This window comes from Quercus robur, chromosome 3, assembly GCF_932294415.1.
Source record: "Quercus robur chromosome 3, dhQueRobu3.1, whole genome shotgun sequence".
In the NCBI taxonomy this organism is placed as follows: Eukaryota; Viridiplantae; Streptophyta; class Magnoliopsida; order Fagales; family Fagaceae; genus Quercus; species Quercus robur.
The window spans coordinates 52598090-52622387 of record NC_065536.1 but is presented as its reverse complement, the minus strand read 5'-3'; the positions used below and the strand labels follow the sequence as shown (position 1 = coordinate 52622387).

Sequence of the window (24298 nt, the reverse complement as noted above, 5' to 3'; positions counted from 1 at the left end):
TTATAATATTAATAAAAGGCCTCCTTTGTGGATCTGATCATCTATCAGAAACTATACTTACACCATTTTCAAGCCAAAAGTCCTTAATTGGTTTCAAAAGTCTTTCAACATGAGCTCTTTTTCTTTGCAAAAGTGTTGTTCTCAAGGCATTGTATCCAGGAGGAACATAACCCTGAATGCTATGGGTAGCAGCATATGATTAGGAACTACGATAATATGGGTTCCTTGCAAAGTTAAACGGAAGCCCACCGGTGTAAAACATCCTAGCAATTCTACTATCCAATTCATGTCCAGCATTATTTTAGAATGCTCTCTCCAAAGGAAAATTCATAGTCACCTTCCTCCTATTACCATCAATCGAATTTGTACTATCACTCCCTTTCTATCTCCAAAATGAGGGAATAGGTATAGGCCTACGGCTTGGGGGAGGTGGGGGAAAGGGAATTTGACTTCTCTGTTCTCTCTTTAACTTATCATTCTCAATCTGATCATGCATTCGCTGCATTTCCAGCCTATGGCTCGGTGTCACCTTAGGGCATGCTCTAATACCTTTATTAGGAATTTTTAATAAATGAGCCTTAACCCTAGAATAAGATCCCAAAAAACTCCACCACAATAGTTGCACTTAAAGTGTGTGTTTCCACCTGATTTAACAGTAGAATCAGGTGGTTTTTCTACTTTAGTCACATACTGCCAAAGAGGATATTCATCATTTGGCACTTCTTCATTAGATGAAGGTGAAGTTTCTGTGCTAGTAACTTCATCCATTGCAAATTCAATAGATTCAATTTAACCTACAAATAATAACTATTAACTAAATAAAAAATCAAACCTAAGTCACAACATTATAGTTTATATAAAAAATTATATTAAAAAGATCAGATCACAGATTCACAATGAGTAATAGTCAGAGCATGTGAGAGTATAATGAGCTTGAGATTGAAAAACTAAGATTGAAAACTTTAATTAGTTTGATACCTGAGTTAAGAGTGTGTTGGTGAGGTGAGGTGAGCTAGAGACCGAGAGTCATGCAAAGAATAGGAGAGTGAGAATGTGTCTTAGGGAGTGATTGAATGCGTCTGTGAGAGAGGGGAGACGGAGAGTAGAGAGCCAAGAGGGGAGACAAAGCACAAAGAGTGAGAAAGAGCAGAAGATTGAAGAAAGGTGCGTTTTAAGAATTGAGATAGTTTAGGGTTTTGTTATTAAGTTTAAATGGTGTGTTTTGCACCTTTTTTTTTTTTTGGAATTTCAGCCTGAATCAGTGTGTTTTGGCGGTTTCGCTCGATACGGACCGATTTGGCCCGAGTTAGTGAGAATCGGCCTGAGTCGGCACGTATCAAGAAAAAAAAAAAAAAAAAAAAAAACCTGGACGCGGCACTGATGCGCAAGCAGCGGTGTCACTCGCGCATTGTCGCGTCGCGCCACGTTGGACGCGGGTACGGCGGCCATTTTGCCATGTCCATGCATCCTAGCTTTTGAATCTAACGTTGACTAGACCAGATATTTCATATGCTGTACATAGGCTTAGCCAATTCCTATCAAAACCAAGAGAGCCTCACATGTTAGCTGTTAATAGGGTCCTTCAATATATCAATGTTTCACCTAGAAAAAGGAATTTTCTTTCCTAGTAATTTAGATTTGCATATAAAGCTCTTCTATGATGCTGATTGTGCTAGTTGTCTAGACATTAGGAGGTTTATAATAGGTTATGGTGTATTTTTGGGAGAAACTTTGGTTTCTTAAAGATCAAAGAAGCAAGGTGTTGTCTCTAGCAAGGTTTTCAGACCCGGATCGTTCATTGAATCGTAAAAGGGAGAGGTTCAAGGTTTTTAAGGTCGAACCGAGATTGAACCGGGATCGAACCGTGATGACATCATAATTAATTTCATAATTATTTAAATATAAATAAATATATTAAATTAGTATAAATAGAAAAATTAAATCAAATGACCCAATTAAATATAGAAATCTATCTTTCAAACATATTTTTTTATATCATAACTTTCATAGGACAAATAAGAAATATCATATCCTAAGCATACATAGATATAATATTTCTTTATTTATTTATATGTTGATTAGTTAAACTCGTGATAGTAATATTGTAATAATATAGGAATTAGAAGGACACTTAGTAATTTTGAATTAAAATAATTATTTAATAATTATTATATACTTAATTGTATCCGTTGATTCACTATTTTTCCTCTACCATTCAAACTTTGCTACATTATAATTGTGACAAAAAAGTTGTGAAATATTTTGTAACACTATATTTTTTCATTTAAAAAAAAAAATTGTAAATATTAACTAAAAGTACGTATAATATTTTATTTGTTACTTATCAATCCATCCATCAATAGTCACATCATGGGCTCAAAGCTACAAATCTAATGGCTGAAACATTTTGCCAATTTCAAAAATCAAAAGTTTTCTACTTTCCCAATGCCTAGTCACATGTAGGGGGTCTAGATTCTTTCCCAATGCCAAGTCACGTGAACCAATGCCAAGTCACATGAAGGGGCTTTGGAAACATAAAAAAGAATTCAAAACAAACCCAAACAGAGAGAAGGTGAGAAACCACAGCAGTGGAGATGGAAAGAAGAAAGAGAAGAACGAGAAAAAGAAGAAAGAAGAAGAAATAGAAGTAGAAGATATAGGCTGTGATTGGCGATCTGTGCTGGGTTGCTAACTTGTTGTTTCAACTTCGCATAGCCCCTACTTTGTCATTTTCTTCTTCTTAGTTTGTTTGTTTGTTTTTTCCCTCACAAATCTTTTGGTTCCAGATCTGAAAAAAGTCCAATGCATGCCGGCCAAGCAATCTGATCACGGTTCCAGAATTTAAAGCTTCTTTTTTTTTTTTTTTTTTTTTTTTTTTTAGGTTCAGATTCAAAAGGAAGTAGGGAATTGTGAGAAATGGTCTGATCACGGTTCTCAGAACCGTGAGGTCTGACCACAGTTCACACGAGTCCCTGCTTTTTTCCCATAGAGCGGTTCTTGAGGCTAAAAGAACCGCAAAAATGAGCGGTTCAAGGTTTTCCCGATCGGACCGTACGATCCGGTTTGGGTTTCAAAACCTTGGTCTCTAGGTCATCAGTTGAAGTTTAATACAAGGCCATGGGTAGTGTGGCTTGTGAAATTACTTGGGTGTTGCAGTTGCTCAAAGATTTGAAGATACAATATCCCAAACATGCTACATTGTTTTGTGATAACTAGTCTGCATTAAATATTGCAGCCAACCCTATTTTCCATGAAAGAGCTGGAAGTTCAGCTTTTAACTAGACTTTCTAGAAAATTGGGCTTGATAGATATCTTCATTCCATTCAAAGACTTGTTCATTAGTTCAAATCCCAAAACCTGAGGTTCAGGACTTGAGGAAGAGTGTTGAAGCTGCATCAGAAAAGAAAGCAAAGCAAGCAGCTGAAACGGGATCGTTTTGTAAGAAGAAAGCTAAAACACCAAATAGTGTCGATGAGTCCGTTTGGATTGAACTTATTGTTGCTGAAACTGAAAATTGAAAACTGAAAACACTGTAGCAAAATAATTTTTAAATATGTGAATAGTGCTGTGGGACCCATTTTTAATATTTTTTAATACATGAATAGTGCTGCTACAGTGATGAACAGTGTGTGAATAGTGATTTTTGTCCCCTGCACAATGAACCCATGTGATGTTACTGTTCACGCACAGGGAAAAAAAAAGAAAAATCTGAAAATGCAAACTGAAAAAACGCAGATGCCCACCCCAAACGCTCTTGATGTCATTCACTTTAATGAAGGTGGTAACAAGCAGATGAAAACGACACCGGATTACTTTGCCAAAAAAAAATGATGAAGTAAAAGAAACGGCTGCATTTTGTTTAATGAAGACACGCAACCAACACGTGCGAAGTTGTAAACCCAAATCGGTTATAAAGAAGGACAGCTGTCAGTTTTCCTATTAGACAAGTCTTAAAATATTGTTGGTGGAGTTAGTTAGTCTGTATTGTTAGTTTCTTTCTTTGGTTTTGTAATTGCTCTGTTATAGTATATAAACACCAGAGCAGATATTTATTTGGTACACTCTCTCATTTTCATTTTGATTTCAGTAAGAAAATACCTTTATATTTAGAGAGTTGTGCATTTTAATACACCATTCACAATAACATGTTCACCATTGTGAAAAATATTTTATACCTAAACATAGGCGTGGGTGCTCTTGCAGAGCTGCTAAGCTAGTCCCAAAAGAAATGTCCATTAATTGAGCACCAATAAACATCCATCGGTAGCTGAACCTAATCCTACTGGTCATCCCATGTGAGGGAAAGCCTATGTGGGACCAAGGAGAGAGAGAGAGAGAGAGAGAGAGAGAGAGAGGGAGAGTTTTTTTTTTTTTATGTATAGGGACTCATTTAATTGAACCATCATTACATTGCACTTTAGTTCTCGTTTTTTCAACCCCAATATCCCCCATCAAAATTCTTTTGAATCACAAAATAGTGGGTCTCATTGGAAAAGCTTAGATTCAATCCATGAAAATAAAAAAGAGGCTTAGATTAATTGCAATCCTCCAAATTTAATGTACTATATATATATATATATATAAAAGTCAATATACACAATCTTGAATCTTAATCCTTGTAATTACCATTGGCATTGTTCTTTTCCCTCCATATCTTGCCAATTTACCCTCATTGAGCATTTCATCTTTTATTACTAGCCAACTTTAGTCTCTTCAACTCAATTAAGAGACATTCATCAACAACGCGAGCCCTTCTTGCACTTAAGTATACCAGCTCCGGCAGTGATAGTACTCACAAGAGAAGATGGTCTTGCACTCAAGCTAGATGCCTTGGCGTAGCTAGAAGACACTCCGGCCCCAGAAGGCGTGAAGAAAGCACCATTCACCATCAAATCTCCTTCGGACCTCCAATTCCATTTCTTCCACTCGCTTTGTGGTGCATCTTCATGTTTAGTAATCTGGTCATGTCACATTCTTGTATGAGTGCTACAAACTCATATCATAGCTAATGGTGCATGATTAAGTAAGCTACAATACAATGGAAAAACCATTTCATCAAGTATGGTTGAAAAAAAAAAATCATTACCTCCTTGTTATAATTGTCATTGGGAGCAAGGAATCTATTCCCTTGGCTATTGATAGTAGGAGCTGCACTGCCACCAATTGCATACATTTCCCAATGAGAGTAGTCATTGTTCACCACATGGAAATAGCCATGTCTACATCTGCAATTATGGGTTAAACACACAGCAAATTCAATATGAATCAAAACCGTGGCCCTATTGTAGATTTCAATGACCTGATCAGAAAACAAAAATAAGCTCATTTTGAGAACTTAATTATACCTTGGCATCCTCTGCACAAGCCCTTCTCCAAAATGATTGAAAGCTATAGTGACTTGCATGAATTTGTCTTGTGTGTATGAGTCACTATGACCCAAGAGCATGACTTTGTTATGGTGGGTCATGTAATTGTTAGAGATGGTGATGGCTGTGGATCCATGAATGGCATCAATCAGCCCATCATGACATTTAGCTAAAGAACAATGATCCACCCAAATGTGACTTCCTCCAAAAATTGAAACCCCATCACCATCCGATATAGTCCTCCACCCATAGTGATCAGGCGAGTCCCTCACATAAGCATTCCCACCTTGCTTGCAGTCATGTATATTTAGGCCGTGGATAATAATGTTGGACACATATTGTATAGTAATGCATGGACCGCCAGCAATGTGCACATTTGCACCACGACCATCAATTGTCTTATATGAATTCATGAGAAGCTCTTCCTTTAGCTTGATCACCATGTCATGTTTGAAAATGATCCATAGTGGTTCATTTTGAATCACAGCATGTCTAAGAGTGCCTATCTTGGGGTTCACTGGATTATCATCACTAGGGTCTGTGACCACATATATTTTACCATCTCTGCCTCCAGTGGCATGCTTACCAAACCCAATTGCACAATCGGCTAGGCGTTGCCGGTTCTTTTCCCAATTCGGATCACACCTCCAGCAATCATCAATTGGATTCCCAGAACCACAAGAGAAATAGCCTAAATCCCTCCTAGAGGCATTGATGCTCCTGCAACCAAAACAACCCAGAAAAAGAAAAAAAAAATTGTCACACATTAGTACATTACATTATATTATATGATACATTATTATGTACAACTAACTAATCAAAGGTTTAATTGTCCTACTTGTGTACTGCTTGTACTACTAGTTCAGGGTTTTGGATTATTGAAGAGGATATGCAGGTTGGAGATAGAAGAGCCAAAAGTACCAAAAGAACGAGTGGAATTCCCATTACTATTGTGTATTTTAATAAAGATACACAAAGAGAAGAAAGTGGGCAGAGAGCAAACCGTTGTGAGGAAGTTGAGAGAGTTGTAATCTTATATAGGGAATAAAGAGGGTGAATATATTTTTTTTAAAATTTTTAAAAAAATACTATATCTATTTTTCTTTTTGTGATTCTTTATAAATTTTCATTTACCCCAAAAGACAATAAATAAAGAGGTTGTCACAGCCTGATTAAACAAAAGGTTTGGGGCCACCATTCCAATTCCATGATTCATGGTTTTTAACTTTTAAGGGTGTCCAATCCAAAGGTTTGGCCTTCAATCAAACTCTAATTGAGAATTTCTTTCTAGCTTTTATGCTTTTCTTGCCTGAAATTTACTGGAATCTAGTGTCATTAGTGGACTATTATATATGTACTATAGGTAAAAACAACTATTGAGCTAACTATAGTGTCTTAGGATGACATAGACAGGCACTTACATTTCATTTGTGACATTATTTACTCTTTTTGCTATTTTAACTATACACACCGACACTTCGTTGATGAATTTTTAGTGTCGGTGTTGAGCTGAAAATGTTGACAATCCCTATTTCTTTCTCCATCACACAAAGCTTTTGTTGCATCTAGTTATGGTCGTTACTCGTTAAGTATTGGCTTCATCTTTCATTTTCCCTTGGATTTATTTCTACATTTAAACCATCTTTCCTTCTCATTGACAAATCTAAGGTTTCAACTTTCAACCGTTGCAGTTTCCCTCATAATGAGGGGACATTGAAAGCAACTTAAAATACTCCTTAATCACAATTCTGTTCTAAGGTTTAATTTGTTATGTATTCATTGAAAATTGTTCATTTATGTTTGTTGCCCTTCTTTCAATTTTCAAAGCTTGTAATAATGAGGTGTATTTGTGATAAGGTTTTATACCTTCAGAGTTATTGTTTTCACACAGCCTAGCTATACCTCTGAATGTGGCAGAAATCTCATCTTGCTTTCAATTAAAATTGGGATTTTTTTTGGGGGGTGGATCAAATTTTCCATAGATTCTTATCTATATCGGGGAGCTGATTAATTTATTTGAATATCTTCAATGTTCATGCTCTCTGCCCCATGTTTCAATCCTTTTCATATCATGTGAAGGATAGAAACACCAACCCTAGTTAACCATTGATAATGAGCAATTATCCCATCTTTTATTACTTTGATCTTTTAAATTTTTTTTAGTTATAAATAAGAATCACGAACTACTTGATGTGATTTGTTGGACCATCAAATATCATTACAGATACACATAGATGTTGTTTAAACGAGTTCATTGAGTTGTTTTCTGGATCATTCCAAAAAGTAGTAAGTATTTAAGAAACACAAATTTGTCCCATTCACTGTTAGCACCAAAAAATAAAAAAAAATTTCCCCATTCACAATACTAAATTGACTATAATCATAAAAAATACATTATTACAAAATCAACTTCAAAATGAAATACCAATTATGTATTCTAAAAAATGCTATAAAATATTTTGAGTATTATAATGACAAACTTTCTCCTTCACATAAATATAATTAGTTTCATAAAAAATTCAATGGTAAGACTTAAATTTCTATGAGAGAAGGGAATATAATATTATTGTATTCTTATAATATTGTATAATTACGCCTAGCCTGTAGTGTAGGCTTATCACCAAAAGGGATAATAAAAGTTGTTGGATTTATGTTGAATTTGTCAAAGTGAAACTTTGTATCATTTTGACAAAAAACCTGGCCCATGAGTTAATGGGCCAAACCCTAATCCACTATAGATGGGTAGCCAATAACATTGTATAATTACACCATATTCTAGTAATGTTTCAAATTGATTAGACTAATAAACTTGTTTCATCAATTTAGTTTTAATTGCAAGATCAAAACGATGTTTGTCCATGATGGTTGTTTTCAGAGATGGAGCTAGGAATTGGAGTAAGGGGGCAAAAGTATAAGCAATTTTTTTTTTTTTTTGAAACTCCAAATAAGTATTCATTTAGAAAGTTAAGTGTTTTTTTTTTTTTGGTTGTTTTGCGTGTTATCAGATGTGTGTGGGTGTTCACTCAGGACCGGCTGAATGGTGGAGCAAGAAATGCGGTCACCTAAGGCCCCAAGTAAAAAAAAAAGCCCCCAAATTTAACTAATAAGGTTATTTATAATCAATAAATAAAATACTTTTTTTTTACCAGATGAAAAACAAATAAAAAAATAGAGAAAAATGCAATGTTCACAATATTTTTCACAACACTTTTACAACTGTAAGGTTGAATTTATTCAACCATCTAATTGGCTTTATTCCGTGCCAAATTTGCTTGTAATTCAGCATTTAGTAACCCTGTATTTAGGTGGGATTGTTGTAAGGGTAGTGAGTGAGATAGAGTGAAGATTGCTCAAGAGAGTGCAAGAAAACAGAGTGTCGCGGCTGGGACTCGCGGGTGGACTCGCGGCTTCAACCCGCCAGAAGATGCACACGTGCCAAGCATGCTGGAAGATGAACAGTCATGCTAGCTGGAGCACTACAGGACAAAATAGGACAACTGGCCATACGGTTAACTCGCGACTGGAACTCGCGACTTAATCAAGCCGCGAGGTCAAGCCGCGAGCCACCCCTGTTTTGGAAAAACCTGACGTTTCGCATTCCTCTTCACTCCAGTATAAATACCCTTTTAACTCACGATTGAAAGAGAGCTTCCAGAGAGAATTTTGAGAGAGAAACCCTAAAGAAAAACCAGATTGTTTCACCCACAATCTCTACCTTAGAGTCTCATCAAATTCCCTCACTCTCTTCCTCTCCATTGTTAAATCCTTGAGAGGCATTATACCAAACCTGGTTCTCACCATTATCATCTCTGTGAGACAGTCGTTTGGAGTTCTGGGAAGCAGTTAGGAATGAGCCAATCTTCATTGGTTGATGCTACGGTGTAGTAGCGGAATCCGGAAAGCTAGAAAAGAAAAAGGTTCGGCGCAACCTTGTTGGAGCAAGAAGCTTGGAGGGCTTAGGTGCATTGGGTAGATTAGGCTTGGAGGGTCTATTGCTGTCCTTGTATCCCAACTGTATTTTCTAGTGGATTGATTACCGCTTGGAGGGCGGCGAAGAGGTTTTTCGCCGAGGTCTTCGGTTTCCTCTTCGATAACACATCGGGTGTTATCTCTGTGTTTGCATCTTCCTTCCTCTCTATCTCTGCCTTTACTTTATCTGCTGTGGTTTATTTTGTTATGGCTTAGATAGTTGTTTAACCAATTCCATAATATAGCATATGTTAAGTTTCCGTACACTAGTTGTTTGACATATTGCTTGTGTTGGTTAAGTTGGTTTTTGGGGGTCTAAACGTTCAAAAGTGTTTTTGTACACGTTTTTGAACTTTCAACAACTAATGCTAAGTAGCAAGTTATTACAACTTGTTGTTGATGGCAAAAAAACAATTATAGTGATATTTTCAAATAGAAAACAAAAAGCAGTTTAAAATATAAGATTTGTTGTAAAAAATATTGTGAATGTTGCACTTCTAAAAAAAAAAGAATAATAATAAGAGTTTAGTTAGCAAACTTTTACTAGTTTTCATCTAAGTCTACTACTAACACCACTGTTTTACTTATCACTGTCAATCTACCACATCAATAAGTATGAAAAATTTTGTCAAATTTTTTCTGTCTATAAAATTTCTAAAAAAAAGAAAAAACTCTACATAGTTCATGTTTATTAGTAATAATTTTGCATTTAAAACAAGATGATTAATCTTCTTCGCCTTAGGCTCCCAAATGCATCAAGCCACCCCTGTGTTCACTTAGACTAGTTAGAATTGACTTAGGAATTTTTTATTTTATTTTATTTTTTGTTTGTGTCTTGTGTGGGTTTGTTTTAAGGTGTTGTTTGGGCTTAAATTTGTTATTGGTAAATTTTATTGTTAAGCTTGTTAAATTTATTTTAGATTTTAGATCAATAAAATTTTTTATAGTCTTTAAAAGATCAATAATATTATTGAGGAGGCAAAGTGCAAATTTATTAAAATAAATTGCTAATCTCTTAAGATCCAAATCCAACCTCTTCTCTATGTTTGGAATTCATTTTTCATACTAAAAAACAATCAGATTCTTACATTATTCGCAATAATATATTAATTCATAAAGAATGAATGCCATGCAGAAAACACATGCTACAATCGATTACACTGCACGGGAATTTGAAGCCGGCAAACAAATACACTGACGTGGATCTTGCTGATTTCTTTACTTTCTTTTAGCTTCCACTTGTCAAGCTCGTATCCATTTCTTTTTCTTTCTTTCTTTTGTTTCTTTGTTTTTTTTTTTTTTTTTTTTTTTTTTTTTTTTTGTCATTTTCCTCTTAACTTTTTCCTTTCGAAAAAAAAAGTTAGAACTAAAAAAAAAATTACACAATTTTTACTGTAACTCGACACATGACTAGTTGTGAGTAATAAGACGTTCTTTTGAAAATAATTTATTTAATTGAAACTGAAAACATTTTACTGGAAGTACTAATTAAAGGTAAAAGTTAATTAAATAGTACAGTGGAACAGTTAAATAGTACAAAAAAGTGCAATAAAAGTAAGACTTATAAATAATAGCAAAAATAAACTAAAAGTGAAGATAAATTAAAAACTTAGCTCATCCTAAATGCACATTAAATCTCCGTGGATCTACATTTCCACTATCTATAACTCTATAAGTTGCAATCGTGGCAAAATTTGTGTAATTTTTTTAATACGAGCTTATTGATAATGATAAGAGTACACATGGGAGCAAACAGAAAAAAAGAGAGAGTACACATGGAGGTCCGTACTATCCGTGAACAGTGAAGAGTTGCTGACATGGTCATCTTTTTCTAGTGAGTCACGTTCTCCCATGTGAGCTTTGTTCCCCTTGATTATATTCCTCACTGGGGCCCAAGAATTTGATTTTAAATCTACACCCTTAGGTTCATTTACCTGGGGATCTGGAGCCGTTAGTTAGTGATATACTTAGTTGATCAACTTATCCAACTGTGTGGTGGGGTCGTTCAGTGGGGCCTGATAAGAAGAGAAAGGATAGGTGATTGGAATTACCAATGACTCATCCACTAATCATTGTGTGTTTGATGTCATTCCTTTCTCGACCTTTTTGGCTAAGATCAAAAGTGTTTGATTGCTTTTTTTTGGCCAAATAGTAGTATTTTGCTAATGCAATTTTTTATATTTTTATTGAAAAGCTTCTTTCTAAATTTATTTAGTTATGTAGAACTTTTTTGAAACTCGAATTTATTAAATATGAATTTGGTTTATTTTGAAAAATTTTTCAGTTATATAACCTTTTTTTACCATAATATTTGGAATTTGAGTTTAATAAACTCAAGTTTCGCTTGGAATTAAACTTGAATTTTAAAAAAGTGTTATATAATTAAATAAGTTTGGTCGGAACTTTTTAGTATATATATTTTTGAAATTTTGGAAAAGAACATTTATTAGCCTTAAAAAAACAAAAGACGTGTTTGATGCTTATGGTGTTAAGTTATGCCATATAAGATGATTTTCAGCCATTGGTTTTTGGAGAGTACATGGGCATGGAACCCATGATGTAATATACACCATACACCCACTTTTGTGCATTATTAAGTGTGTAGTAGAGGTGGATAAGATTACTACGTAAGGTAATTATTTGTGCTTTGAACTTGCTTTAGCTTATTCTAAATATGCTGCATGTTTCATGGAAAAATATTCCCTTCTTTTCGTTGGTGGTCCCCATCAAATCCACTCATGCTTTAAGAAATAAACTTTATAATTGATATGAAGTAAAAGACTTAATAATTGATACGAAGCCAATTCATTTTTTTATATATATATATAAAAAAAAGTTTTGTTTATTTGGAGACATTAGAGTGATAGACTTGAAAAACATGTTGTCAATTAAAAAATTTCAAATTTCAAATTCCATATTATCGATCCATGAGATTCTCAAAATGTCTCCTGGGTAGAAAGTGAAATAATTTGACCAAAAAAAATCACTTCCTTATACAAAATTAAAAAAAGAAAAAAAAAAAAAAGTTTGGAGCATCAAACACCAATTTGAATGAGTACAACACACACACATATATAGGCACACACACTTTCAGTTAACTTTATAAACAAAGCCTTTGTTATTGAATAAGGCAGCTAGATTTGAATTTGCCTATACTTAAAATTAATTAGTGCTTCAAATGATGATTTAAGAGCAATCATAAAAGAAAATGAAAGTCATAAATTTGAACTCTATGATATCTATAAAAAAAATCACGTTAATTTGTAATTAGAAAAATATGCGACTATCCTTGATAGTCTCTCATAATCTTTAATTTTTTTAAGGAAATTTGAACTATAGAGGGCATGGTAAGCATGTAACTAAGCAACATAACTCTCAAAAAGTATTTTTTTTTTTAAATGATAATTTTAAATATATATGATATTCACATCATTCTAAAAGGCGTATCCAACAAGCAATATGCTTCTTAACCTCTTATACATTAAAGTATTGTGCTTTTTTAATTGTGTTAGAGATATTATAAATTTTAGGACAAAATTTAGCTACAAAATTAGTTGTAGTCTAAAACTACAACTTTACTCAATAAAATAAATATTACTACATATTTTGAACATCTAACTATTGAATTGTATGTTCTTTACGCTTTTAATACACATGTCAAATTTTGTGTCAATCAGATATTATTTACTATATAATCTATAAACTTATATTTTATGTATAATTTCAAACTACAAAAAATTATAATTTAAACAATTTATTGATAATATAGCTATTGATTTTTAATTTTCTAGAAATTTTGCAAGTATAGAGGATATAAGAAGAAGATGTAATCCAATAGTGGTTTTATCAAAATTCACCTCTAATAAATAGATATAAGTTTTATAGCTAAACTTTGTCCTAAATTTTGTTATATAAACCTTATAAATTGATGTATCAATTTTTGAACCCAAAATAAAAAAGTAATTAAGAAATTTATTTATTATATTATTAACATACACAAATTATATTTACACAAATTATATTTATTGTCATGTCAATTTGTAAACTTTTTTGTAGTAAAATAGATAGTAATTTTAGTAATTTTCCTTCCCCCCCCCCCCCCCCCCACCTTAACCTGGATCTAATGCCATGCTTTACATTGCCAATTGAACAAATCAATTGTTCTTAACGAAACATTCATTTGATAACCACAAATATTGGTGGAATTTGGATTTTATGAATATATGGCAAATTATTATAGCTCATGATGATGCTTGCATGTTTGGTGCCAAAAATCCTGTTTAAGCTAGTGTTTCTTTCCTCCTAAGCAATGAGCCTTAAGCATCCAAATGGGTTTATTCTGTTTCCATAATCCATGAATCATTATTTCAATCAAACAATATAATTCCTTTGTATCTTTATATCATTTGCTTGCCAAATGCCAATTCACTCTAAGACACAAGGTCAGTCAAGCAAGTTAATAACACTGTTCTTACCTCTCTGGGTTTTTTTGTTTTTGGTTTTGTTTTTTAATGATAAAAAAGAAGAAGAAGAAGAAAAAGAAGAAGAAACTAGGGACAGTACTTTAGCATATGCTATACAGCATATATATCATTGTCACCGACACCGTACCAAAGGTCCAAATCCTTATCTAGTTAACTTCATTTTACAAATACATGTCCATTTGTATGAAAAGTATATACATATGGGAATGTAGTACTTTGACTGTACCTATTTACATTTATGATGATCATGTGATTGGCATTATGGAGAGAATTTGTGGCAAAACCAGCTTGTTATTTTCTAAAGAGAGATGAGTGAGACTCCACAACCACCAATTCTCATTCTCATAATGAAGGTTTAAACTTAATAATAATGCATTTATTAATGAACTTTGATAGTGATATATATTTTTTAATCTTCGCCATCACAACCAGCTCATGACTATAATTAAGAGCTCAAAACCTCTCTCCTTCAACCAATTATAAAATCTCAATACATTTTCATGCAATATACATCTTTATACATATAAAAGACTTACTCTGCGTTACCAACTGTTGCATGCAGTTTTGGTAATGACGTTTGAGTTTAACGAGAAAAAAAAAACATATAAAAGACTTAACTATGGATCATAATATAAGTATTTCAATTGTGATAAGTGTTATGTGACTTAGTGTTCGTGTCTTGTTCTTCCTTTGAGCATAACTTGGATTCAAATCCTTCCTTTTTAACTTGTTGTAAAAAAAATTTAAAAAAAAAAAAAAAATCAACCATCCAAATAAGTCTTTTGTTTAAATTTAAAGTGTATACAAAAAATCAGTCAAAATATGATTGGGCATACAAAATGAAGAGTCCTCCATGATTCTGAGGAGTTAATTCTATATTTTCCCCTTCTTGGGCTCGAATTACTTGCAAACTTTCTTCAGAATTTTCAATTTTCTAATTGGTGCACATCTCGCAATTAACTAGGGATGCATTTATTTTGGCCTTAACAAATGGCAAGACAAAGTTTGTTGGTGTAGGTGCGAACAATGATTCTAAAGGCTTAAAAAGGAGACATGATAATTAACTAGTCATGTGCCCAAGGTTTATGCTTGTGAACTATAACAACTCCCGATTTGATTAGACGGTACAATATTATGATTTCGTGACATTCTCTTCTTCCTCTCACTCTTGTCTTTATCAATCATTACTATTAAAATAATGCTGCGTTCACAATTTCTTAAGTGGTTAGTTGTTATTGTTTCTAATTTGAATCTATTACTGATATAGACAGTTTTATGCGATCTATGTAATGAGTTAAAGCAAAAACCAATCAATTATGTATAATGTTTGAAGGCAGATGCCCTATATACCACGGCTCTGAGGGTCAAAAAATCCAGGAAGGTTTTTCTGCTATTGGGACTTGAAGTTGAGTCTTGGACATGGCCTAGTTGGTTTATTCGCTAACATATTCAACAATGTTATTTCAGTTTTCACATTGTACGAAGGAAACAAAAATGGTATGTTCTCACTTCTCACTTCTCCTTCTCCATTGTGTCTGTAAATGAGCTTTACGTGAATCCACCTCGTGAATGACGACAAAAAGCGGACCATGATCACTGATCGAAGCAAATTCATATCTTATCAATTAATGATGATAAAAGACTAAAGATCAATTGTTTTTCTTTCTTTCTATGGAATGATGATAAGAGCATGAAAGCTCCACACACATAAAAATAGAATACCAGACAGACTACACGGTCTCAAATTTTTAATTTCATCATGGATTGAAATGTTGATTTAGAGTGAGGCAACACAACTTTTATCACAATTTTAATGTAACAGACTGTGATTAATAAAGAAAAAGTGATAGGTTTATGTAAAAATAATAGTAGAAACTTACTATATCAGAGTTATGAGAAAAGTTATGATACAAAATTTATAGTAATTAAAAACTTCTCTCATACTACTCATGCATGTGATTTAGGGTGATTGCGTACAGAGCATAATTAATAGTACTAAGCCATGTGAATGGAAACAAAACCCCTCTCAATGATTAGATCATGTGCAGAGTTAGGTAGTAAATAATGTCTACATCTTCCTCTATTTATAACTAATCAACTAAATTAGATTGAATTAAAATGTCAAACTTGCTTTATGATATAATATGGCTATATTTTTTTATAATAAAAAAAATTTGTCTTTATGTTTCTAAGATCACAAACATGCCTAATCACTCTGTGAGTGTTCTTCACATGACTAAAGTTAGCAGATAATATATCATAATGTTGATGCTAGAAAGTGATATTTATAATAAAATAAAGACATGAATATCCTTTAAAAAAATAGAATAAATTTGTACACAATGGATGGCATTGCAAACCACCCCCCCAAAAAAACCAAGAGAGACAGTGAGAGGGATTTTGGGCTTTTATCTAGGAATTGGTAATTTGGTATGTTCTGCTCTCACACAGATTGAACTTCAAAAAATGGCCTGGAATTGAGAATTTGAGACTTACATTTAGACCACTTTTTCGTCTAATAATGATATACACTGAGCAAGACCCGTGTACAAGGAAAGGTCATAGTAAGTCTCAAAAATAAAGACAATTCTTTACATTTAGCAGTGATCGATTGAATATATTATACATTGTTAATAGTCCATGCTAGACATTGATCTTTATAATGGCAAAAAGAAACTTTGAAAAGAGAGAGAAATAGAGATTTGGGCCTTAAACTAGGTTATGTCTTTGGATTGAATTTCAATAGGACCTCACATCAAGACCCAACCCATACCATGCCCACATTGTTCGTCCCATTGTGATATAGAAGATTGAGCAAGTTAAAGGATGGGAGACCCTTGTAAAAGGAAAGGGCAAAATATTCAAATCCAAAGAACATTTTTTTGGCCAAAGAGGGGTGCCAATCTAAACATGATATAGAAGGATCCAAAAAATTAATTTGATGATGATATATATCTCAATGGAATTCATGACCATTTTAATATTTTTTTACTTGAAAATTTGTAGACAACAAAGAGAAGGCAATTAGCAACAGTACCCTTTGATTTTTTTGGGGTAATAATGTTATGATTGAAATAGAAGAACCAATTTTATGTACTCTTCACATTTTTTCTAACAAAAAAAAGCACTTAAAAGTTGAAAGCAACCCACCAGCCACCAATACGTTATATACCTTGTATTTTGTGAGTTAGTGTTGTTGAGATGATTAAAGATAAATCTTGATGATTTGGATGCTATGATTTTGATGTTTAAGCCCTTTAGGGTCTTGGGTAGGGAGTGTTTCAAGTACTTTCTCGAATATGTGAATGCTAGGGTTTGTATTTAAAAGCTTATAGGGTTTCGGTTTGGTGATTTGTTACATGAAAATAATGAGGGTTTTAATGAAAATGTGAATGGATTGTATGAATGTGAATACTTCAAGAGAGTTACCAACTCCAAGAATGAGACTATTTCAAGGGATTCTCTACCTCCAGGAGAAAGACTAGAGAGAAACAAGGAAACTAAGCAACAATTGGGTTATTCTTTACAACTCTAGCCTTATTCATAGGCTATTTTTTATTGGCTCACTAATTAGGCATATACTTTAAAAAATATACGCATATAATTGGTGGAATATAAAATGGAATACAAAAAATGGTACTAATGATTTGTATTCATGAATAATGTGTTACATGTGCACTAAACATAACTAATTGTAACTAGCTCTTGAACTTACTAGAGTACATGTGATTTAATCACCAAAATGTTTCAATTATAAGCTTGTATGTAACTACAATAATAACAAATAAAAAATAAAAAATAATAATGAATTGTGAAAAATCTTGCTTAGACCCCCTCTATTAAACAACAATGAAATTATTAATTAATTATTATTGATTTAGCTAAATTATGTGACCTACAATTTTATTATTAATAACCATAAATCAATAACTCCCCTATGAGAACCACGACCTGAAGCCTTAGTTTTAGGATAAACACCCCTCCCGCCTCTGCTAAGGTAATGAATCTTAACGTGGAGATTCAATTGTCTATGTGATTTCTTCCTAACTTAAGGGAATTACATAATAGAAATCCTACGTTTACAACATTTTCATTACAAATTTTAGATGGCAAGTTGTTACAGGATGTTGGTGGTAGGCAATAAAACAATTTCAGTGGTGGATCAAATTAAAACCCATTACAACTTACCTCTTAAGATTTGTTGTGAAAATGTTAAGAATGTAGCATTTCTCATTCCATAATGGAGTCACTAAGCAATTAATTTCTAGAAAAATTAAGAAAACTTTAAAAGATTAATCTTTAATAGTAAATAAAAGAGTACATTGCTCAAAAATTACATTATTGCAACTTCACTTAATAATATAATATAGCATGTGGAAGATTGGTTTACAAAAATTAAAATCCCAAGTTTTTAGAGAAATTGAATTTCATTGATTATTATTTAGCACACTCATAACAATTTTCTTTGAGTGAAACAATTTAGGGGTTTTTATTGGGTTGGCTTTTTATTTGCCCAATATTTTGGGACATTCATGGAGGAGAGATAAAGAATGAAAAAATCACCTATATATATTTTTTCTTTTAAAAACCTTGAGTAACATCTTAGAATTGTTTGGACTTCTTATACAATTTTGGCTGGCCTTTTTTTTATAATCATATTTTTTAATAACTGGATCGGCTTTTTCTTAGTCCAATATTTTGGGAAATTCTTGGAGGTGAGATAAAGAATGAAAAACTCATTTATATATATATATATATATCTTTTAAAAAACTTAATTATCATATTAGAATATTTTTGAACTTTTATACAATTTTGGCTGGCCTTTTATTTTATTTTATTCTAACTTTTAATGGGGGGCCTTGGGGGACTTTTTTGTAATGTTTTTGGATACAGAGAGCCTTAGGCTTAAATGGCCTAGACTTAGAGTCGGCCCAGGTGAATTTGGAGGGGAGAAAAACTTCATATGTTTACCCTTTTTAAAATTTTTTTTTTTTGCAATAAATAATACCCTTTTAAAAAGAAAAAGAAAACTTTTAGATTCAAATAATATTACCTCTTTTTCTATATATATATATGTGGGGGATAAAATCTGTCAGCGGATGTTGGGCCGTAGTTCATGTACCAAGCCCAACCACGATAAGAAGAAAAAGGCAAGGGGCGAAGGATATCCCATCCTAACTATGATGGGCCGGGCCTGCTTAGGGGCGTCCGAGGAGGAGTATCTCCTCGGACTCGCCAAGTGAGTATCAAAATCGCACCTCCTACCTAGCGAAAGGTTACTCAATACGAAGAAATGGTGCATGGCGTCCAGGAAGGGGGGCAACCACAACTGCCGCATTAAATGCCAAGGAACTACTTTTCCAGCCGCATTAATGTGGAAGGGACAGAAAGGCCAAATCATCTTGGCCAGTGCAACTCACAGAAAAGAAAAAGGATGACCTACGGGACAGGCACTCAAGTGGAAGGTCAGATGGCTGACAAGTGTAGGGTCATGATCTTAAGAAGGATGTTATATAAGAGAAGAAGATCCCCATGGAAAAGGGATCGGAAGCTGAAGGAAGAAAAAGATAGAGAAGAAAGAGAAAGATAGAGAAGGAGAAAAGAGATAGAAGTATAAGAAATAGCCCCATGGACCATTACTCCAAAGAGTTCGAAGGGATATTCTTACGTCCAACTGGTTGCATGGCATGATCGTAACTGCGTTTCCTCTGTCAAGAACTAGTTCTGTAACCTACTCTCTACAAATTCATTGTTGAGGGACTTTTGGGCCAGAATCACCCGCTTGTTGGGCTTGAGCCCCAAAATCGTGCCCCTACAATATATATATGGCACCAGTTGAAGACAACATTTTCTAAGAGCATCTCCAATAGATTAGCTAAATTTATTTTTTGAAGAACAAACCCCAAAAATCAACTCCAATAGATTCTTTAAATGCAAAACTTTTTCAAAATTATTTTTAAGTTGCTACAGTACATCTCTAGATATAGAAAATACTATAGCAACTTCAAACGAATTTTTCTACTTAAAAAAAATCATACAACACAATAAAAAACAATTCTTTCTCTCTCCTCTCACAACAGTTATAAACATTCACAATGACTACAAACACAACAATAATTTCTCTTAAACATCTCTAAACTCAAGCATAATCAAAATACAAACTCAAAAACACAATCTTAAAATTAATCAAATCATAACAATAAAAGCAAAAAAAAAAAAAAAAAAAAAAAAGGAAAAAAAAAAAACAGAGCTAGCAATGGTGGAGCAAGCAAGATTCTGCGCCTACCTGTGTCCTTTGATTAATGATGGAGCAAGCAAGATATCTCTTGCTTGTTCTTTCTCTGTTTCTTATCACATAGAGAGCTAGAGAATGTTCTAGAATGAAAAAGTAGAGAGAGAGAGAGAGCTGGAGAAAGTGATCTGGAATCAAGTAGAAAAAGAAAAAGAAGGGAGCTAGAGTGGGTATACATGTGTGGTGGAGAAAAAACAAGAGAAAAAAAAACATATGGATGAAATTGAAAAGAAAAATAATATAAAAAATAAGATATGACAATTAAGAAATGCTACCATAATATTTTTACAATAAATCTTAAGTAACAAATTGTTATTAGCTAATATTGGTGAGTAAAAAAATAATTTCAGTGGTGGATTTAAATTAGAACTAGTAACAAATTTCCACATAAGATTTTGTTGTGATTCTTGTGAAAGTATTGCGAAAAATGTTGTGAATATAACACTTCTCATTGAAAAATATAGTTGTTGGGAATGAACATATGAAGAATAAATGATGATTAAAAAAATAATAAAGAATGAATGAAAAAATAATATTTAAATGAGATGGAGAAAAAGATAGAAAATTTGTTGGAAAGTATAAAACTTAAATGTCACTATTCACTATCCAAACAATTCAAAAATTTAGATAAGTTGTTGGAGATGCTCTAAAGTGATTAAAGAATAGTACAAATATTTTGGACAAATATGAATATTGAATAGCATCAGTGCAACTACAAATGGTCCATGTCCACAAATTCACGTAAATATTTGATGTTGAAATGAGACAATTACAACAACTTTCTTTTATTCTTTTTTTGATGAAGAAATTACAATAACTTACAATTATGATACCTGAAACTATATATATTAGAGTTAGTGAGGATATAACAAATTGTGCTTAGGACCGTATGGTTTCTACCTACCCCATCATTCAAAATTAGTGTTAAAATTAACAAATTAGTAGGTTGGTAGGATCGTATGGTTTATTAATATTATCAAAATTAACAAATTAGTTCCCATTATTTTGTCATATCAATTCCAATCAATCCATTAACTTATGAAGTTTAATATTGATTTTAGATAGTGGAAACTTATCGATGAATTACTAACTGCTAAATCAGGCTTTGAAGTCCGAAGATGACCATATGAACCCGGAACCAACCAGCCCACATAAATCTCACTTGACTTAACTTTTCTCAAAAAAAAAAAAAAAAAAAAAAAAAAAAAAAAACTTTTTAAGGTTTTTCCCCCAAACCAATTCAAAGAAATCTCCTACAAGGCTATTAGCATGTAACTAAAATTATATATGGATGGTTATTTTAATAGCTATGGTAAAGGCTTGGAATTATGATTAATGATTAAATTATATATTGATGGTTTTTTCCAACTACATTGATTGTTGAAGACGATTAGGGCCCAAGTGCGTGGTACAAGTCTTTCAAGGAGACAAGTCCTTTAGTTTGTCTAATCGTGCTAGTCAGCTTCGGAGTTTCATATTGGTGTATAAGTTGACATAGTTTGCTTCAATGTTATGAATTCCATTTTGGTGCCCCTTCCAACTTGTCCATTGGAATGTAATATCTTGGTATTAATTCTAGTTTATTGTTTTGGGATTATCGCTAATATATACATATTTAACGCTAAAGTGTATGGGTGACTACTTGATCTTTTTGTATCTCTCTATTAGAGAAATGTTAGAATTATGATTAATGATTAAATTTCTCCATTTCTTAAAAATTTAAACTTTGGGATAACCGGTAATTTGTCAAGGAATGAAAGCTGGTATTCACGAGTTTGAAAGTTATTTCTACTTTAACTCCCAATGAAGAAAGTTATTATTATTATTATTATTATTATTTTTTTTGTGTTAGGTCTCATTTATGCTATATGTGGAGAGAAGTATTAAAATTATGGCTAATTAAATAAATTTATCGTTTTCTAATAACCTATACTTCTAGAATAATTAGTAATTTTTTTCAAAAATATGAAACACAAGTCACATTGGTGAGAAATAATAAATGGAGAAAATCTTTTTACAATTTTTTTTTTTTTTTTAATGAATGTCACCGTATGAAATGAGGGATAGAGAGACTAAAAAAAAAAAAAAATCACCCGAACCGACTGTTTCGTATTGCACATACCATTGTAGGCAACTTTCTATGCCTTTGGAGATGTGGCTCAGTTGCTGAAATAGGATTTTGAAGGTAGATCATTTTGGTGGTTGGATTTTGGTTTTTAACAAACCAACAAAGTTCAACGGTTCAACCCACTATATTTCTTAAAGATACATATTTTTAGGATTGAGTTTGGCTACAAATTTGATTAGAGCTCAAGGCTATAACCAAAATAGGAAGATGATATGTGTCTACATCATATGTAATGCATATGACTCACTTAAAATAATTGTACATAATTACTTCAAGTGTGGTTTAATAAGTGAACCTAGTGTTGATTGTAGCGTTTGGCTACTACCAAATTCGTAGTCAAATTTTGTCCAACTAAAACCTAATGTAATCATCTCACCATTCTTCATTTTTCAAATAAAGTTTCTCTTCAAACTAGTATGGAGAGAAACTCTTCAAACTCCTCGTATATATATATATATATATATTGAATGTGAATTTTGTAAATTTAATCGTTGAATTGCATATTCTTTATGTTCTTCACATGCATGACAAATTTCGTTCAAATCGGATGTTATTTATCATTCGATCAATAACTATATTTTTTATGCATAATTTTTATTACAAAAATTTGAAATTTAAACATATTGTTAATGACATAATTCTTGTTTTTTATTTTTTTTTGAAATTTTACAAGTATAGAGGATTTAATAAGAACATGCAATCCAAATGTTAGATTTTCAATATTCATATACCATAAAAAAATATAGGAAAAGTTTGAAAGGTTTTTCACAAAACTAGAACATTTTGCTTTTCCTTCTCACTTTTCGCCCCTGTCAATCACCCACTCTTTTGGCTGCCGCCCTTCAATCTCTCACTTAATCTATTGACAGCTGACCTCTGCACTGTATAAGGCCTTTCTTTCTCCTTCTGTCTCACTCCTAACCAAGCCAACCACATTGTACTGGCCAATTGATTATCAGTCAACTCGGTTTCATCCATTCAATCAATGCGGCTCAAATCAATCCATGAATTACAAACTCTACTAGATCAATTCATTGGAAAGACATCCATTGGCCGTTATCAAACAACTATAGTACAATCCTAGAATACTATTTCTAATTGAAAAATGGAATCATGGTTTAGTAAATTTTACATATTGGTTGGTACCTCATGAATCGTGTGTGTATGTGTGTGTACACACATATAATCATTCTCACAACATGTAAAATTTCACACAATTGTTAGATTTATACATGAAGCGAAAGAATGTATATATTTAATCCATGAAATAATTATTGCTTTAATTGAAATTATTTACTTATTTTGTCAAGATCTTTTCAACTTAGTAGTACCACCTCCACCCTTGTTGTGGCTTCATATATGGATTCAATCCATCAGCAAAAATCAAAAAGTTATTTATTTGTTTTTTTTCATTCTCATTTTTTTTTTTTTGGCCATAATTAAAGCAAAACAAACACCTAAACCAATCCTAAACCCTGTCTAGCTAAACCTCATTATTAGTTTCATTAATTATACATGTTGAGAGCTTTGAAGTTTTTAATGCCATTGAATCTAAAACTATATTTTCAAAGGAAAATACTATACATATTATAAATTTTACTATAAAATATTTTACAAAAAGATGTAGCAATAAATATGATTGGGAAATTTCAACAATCAAATAAATGAATAATTGATTGATTTATTTATTTATTTATTTTTTTGGTGATTAGTGATGCATTAATTTGTAAGCCTTATGTAATAAAATTTGTAAACTTTATGAAAGAGTTGAACGCAAACCAACCCATGCCAATCTACTGACCTAGGACCAAGCAAACCATGCCACCACATGGGAATGTTGACATGGATGTTGGCACTTGGCAATGGTGATGTAGGAGACACAATAAAATTTTTATTCAGTATTATTTATGTTTGCAAGTCAATAGTATTTTATGTTTTAGGTCCTATTAGTTTACCAGGCTATTAGTATTTTAATTTAGAAGTAATGTTATTTTTGTAATAAGGTAATTAAGGTTTCTTACATCAATTAGAACTAAAGTTTAACAATCCTTTATAAGC

General features: G+C 32.6%; 1 protein-coding gene and 1 long non-coding RNA gene across 2 annotated transcripts; both read right to left on the bottom strand.

The window, feature by feature from the left end:
* Positions 1–4602: 4602 nt before the first annotated feature.
* Positions 4603–6391, bottom strand: LOC126718319 (probable pectate lyase 5). Its single transcript, XM_050420450.1, has 4 exons — positions 6205–6391; positions 5346–6086; positions 5087–5225; positions 4603–4958 (listed from the first exon to the last, which is right to left on the bottom strand). Exons 1-4 carry the CDS (start codon positions 6309–6311, stop codon positions 4737–4739), a joined length of 1209 nt encoding a protein of 402 aa, XP_050276407.1. The 5' UTR covers positions 6312–6391; the 3' UTR covers positions 4603–4736.
* Positions 6392–15109: 8718 nt separating this feature from the next.
* On the bottom strand, positions 15110–20250 carry LOC126718318 (uncharacterized). The gene is made up of 2 exons (XR_007652886.1): positions 20107–20250; positions 15110–15415 (listed from the first exon to the last, which is right to left on the bottom strand). It is a non-coding gene; the product is annotated as an uncharacterized LOC126718318 (long non-coding RNA).
* Between the last annotated feature and the right edge of the window lie 4048 nt (positions 20251–24298).